Source organism: Coffea eugenioides, chromosome 7, assembly GCF_003713205.1.
Source record: "Coffea eugenioides isolate CCC68of chromosome 7, Ceug_1.0, whole genome shotgun sequence".
Lineage (NCBI taxonomy): Eukaryota > Viridiplantae > Streptophyta > Magnoliopsida > Gentianales > Rubiaceae > Coffea > Coffea eugenioides.
In genome coordinates, this window is record NC_040041.1 from 7,615,094 (window position 1) to 7,618,687 (window position 3,594).

The following is a 3,594-nucleotide window of genomic DNA, read 5'->3' on the forward strand; positions in this document are numbered from 1 at the left end:
GACGTTTTTCTCTTATTCAAATAATTCATTGTTTTCTTCCCCTTCCCCCCCCCCCCCCCCACTCCACACCAAACCCAAAAGAATTGACATTTAAAAAACCCAATGGAGCTGGCACAGTCTATCGGTTGCAAACTTGTTGCAGGTGTGCACAGGATCCTCTTTCTAAGGGGCAATGCTTTGTTCGGGTCCGTATTACAATTCTTGATACTCTACACTACACATCTACACGCCCTTTCCTCGGAGAGGTGGGCCAAAACAAAATGATAGTCTACAATTTAATTAATGACAAACAACAAGAGTTAACATCAATTAAGGCTGAAAGGTCTAAAAGGAGACAACAAATCATAATTTTGTGGGTCGTAGAGAAGTTGTAGAAAAAGAAATGTCAGTCAATGCAGCAGCGTTCACAACTCATTGAGCAACGGGTGGTTGCGAATTTTATTCCCACTTGCTTGTTTGGATAAACACACCCGTTTTTTTTTTTTTTTTTTTTTTATTAACACGCCTGTCTGTGTAAGATGATTTCTGCATGTCAATTGCCTTTGCTCAAGTCATCTCTTAGTATTTGCAATTTGAATTAGAGCATTTCTTCATGAGAAAATATTTGTATGGAGGATGAGTCATGGCTGTGAAAATATAATTGAAAGTAAATGTCAACAATAAAGTCTCCGTTATTATTGATTTTTTAAGGAAAGAAAAAGACAATCATCCATGTTCTATGACGTATGCAGGAGTTTTTTTTTTTTTTATGTAAAAAGCAAATTTCATAATCAATTATTGGAGATCGTCCAACTCGATTTGATTTATATTGCTACCCTAATGATATGTTAAACATGCATTAGAAATAACATATCATATTTGCAATTCAACAGATACAATATATCTAAAAAATTTTGAATATAACTGAAATATACAAGAAATTTTTAAATTGTCTTTTAATTAATGAAATAAATCGCTATCACTCCCTTTTGTGCATAGTGCAAACGTCAGTCAGTCAGATCGGTTGATCAACGACTTGTAGGTCACAAACATCGATGGCTAACCTAAAAATAAATTGAATAATTCTCCACGCACTGTTCTAACTTTTGCAAAATTTAGTTTCATCTCTCACTGGGTTTAGATTGGTTTCAACACGCCGTCCTCCATTTTCCGTACTTTCCTTTTCAACTTTTCTAGGATAGTTGTTATTTAAGGAACATCTTACTAAGTCCAAGATAGAGCAAATCGATGAAATATTAGGAGATCATAATTTAAGCAATCTTGATTATAGCTTTCTATAGACATCGTTGAATTAATCATTAGGGGCTGATGATTTTTTTTTTAAAAAAAAAAAAGGTGAGGGCACATTTTTCACATATTTTGTTGGATCATTAGAATTTTGGCCAGTAGCCAAATTGTGTATTTCTGTTCTGAAAACCTCATTGTACCATATGTTCATCCAGTTCTAAAAGGGCAAAAAAGAAATAAAAAAAGAAGGTATCCATCCCATTTAAGTTCGGGTATGTTATTGCAGAAGTACTAAAACGTAGTTGACAAAAGGGGGCCAAAAAAAAAAAAAAAAAGCTTTTTGAACTTTACCAAACAACTAATAAACTCTTGCATAGCTTGGTTGAGAAATCCCAAATTTTTTTTGAATCAATTGGGTCTTCATTTATTTAACCATTCGGTGAGCTCGGCAATTCATACACCCTGTCTTAGCGTCTTCATTCTTCAATAATGGAAGGTCGGTTGTTGCTGCCATTTCACTCTCACCTGCTTATCCTCATCTCCTCAGCTCCAATTACTTATTTTCATCATTTAAAAGCTAAAAAATAAAAACAAGTTCCAACTTGATTACTTTGTTTTTGTACTTTGGAACCTAAAAAAAAAAAAAATCAACCTAACCTACAACAAAAGGGAAAGTCCCACTTTCCCTGGCCAAAAGAAGATACCTTCAATTCCTTCCCTAAGGACCCTATCCAAAAAAAAAAAACAAGAGATATCCCCTACCATATCTGCCCATTACTACTACAATAAAATATCTTGCTTTTAGACTTTTACCATCGGTCAAATCATGCCTATAATCAGAGATCCAAGACCCTTTCAACCCCAAAATTAGCCAGCAAAAAGTCTCCCCTACTTCCCTGGTTAACGTCTTAAAATTGTTAAACCCCCCCCCCCCCCCACCACCATAAAACCCCACATTCCTTAACTCACTCCTTACTTCTCTTTTCTTTTCTTTTCTGTCTCTCCAAACTCCTTTCACTTTCTAGTTTCTAACCGCTATCCATGGGGAGAATAACGACGTTGAGAGATCTCATAGGAGTTATCAAAGACAAGGCTTCAGCATCCAAAGCCGCTTTTGTTTCCACCCCTGAAACAATCTCCCTCCGCCTCGCCGTCCTCCGTGTCACCGCCCACATGCCCTCCACGCCACCAAACGACAACCACATCTCCGCCCTACTCGCCCTTGGAGACAGCTCACGCACCACTGCCTCCGCCCTCATCTCCTCCCTCATGGACCGCCTCCACCGCACCAGCAACTCCACTGTAGCGCTGAAGTGCCTCCTAACCCTCCACCACATCATTAAGCGTGGACCCTTTATTCTTCAAGACCAGCTTTCTATTTTTCCTGCCGCCGGTGGATACAACTACCTCAAACTCTCCTCCTTCCGCGACGGTGCGACCGCTTTCACGTGGGTTTTGTCTGCATGGGTGAGATGGTACGCGCGTTACATTGAATCCCTGCTCTCAACTTCTAGGGTTTTGGGTTACTTCTTGGGATCAACTTCATGCAGCATGGAAAGAGATAAGCAAGAAGAAAGAATTTCATCTTTCTTGAGTCAAGATTTAGTCAGAGACATTGATTCATTGGTTGGAATGATTGAAGAAATATGCAAAGGACCTGATCCCAGCTTTGTCGAAGGGAACAAGTTATTGTACGAGGTGATCAATTTATTGAGCAATGATTATTTGTCGGCGGTTAACGAAATTCTGTCACGGCTCAGTGAGTTCAATCTGCGACTCAGCGGTCTGAGTTTCGCTGAGTCGGTCGAGTTAGTATGTGCCCTAAAGAGATTAGAAGACTGTAAGGAGAAATTATCATTGCTATTTCCAGTCAAGAAGCCTTCCACGGAGAATTTATGGGTCTTGGTTAGTGAATTGAGAGAAAAGACTGATAAATTGAAGGTGTACAAGGAGGAAAAGAAGTTGTTAACATGGGGAAAATGTGACAAGGGGAGTGAGTCAGCTCGGTTTGTGATGAAGCGGGATGACTCGGTTCAATTTTCTTCGGGGAGACTCGGTGGAAATAAATTGGCTTTGTTCGTGGTGGAATCCGGTGAGGCCACCACTTTATGATCCGTATTTGTTGATTGAGATTGAAAGATGTTGTAATTTTGGAGTTAGATACCTCCACGTTTTGTCCATATTAAACCAGTCAACTAGGTTTGTGATGACTGATGTGTACATATACATGTAGCCAAATCATATGGAACTCGTCTTCTTCATTATAGGGTGAGATTGAATTTTGATGTATACATGCAACCTAGATTCACGATTTTAGCAGAAGTTTTGGTTAAATAGGCTCTCAAATGAAGCTTCTTGAATTCCACA

The 3,594-nt window shown here is 39.0% G+C and overlaps 1 protein-coding gene across 1 annotated transcript; it reads left to right on the forward strand.

Moving 5' to 3' along the window:
- Nucleotides 1–2,234: 2,234 nt before the first annotated feature.
- LOC113778342 (putative clathrin assembly protein At4g40080) lies at nucleotides 2,235–3,594 on the forward strand. The gene has a single exon (XM_027323727.1). The coding sequence runs from the start codon at nucleotides 2,269–2,271 to the stop codon at nucleotides 3,337–3,339; it is 1,071 nt and encodes a 356-aa protein (XP_027179528.1). The 5' UTR covers nucleotides 2,235–2,268; the 3' UTR covers nucleotides 3,340–3,594.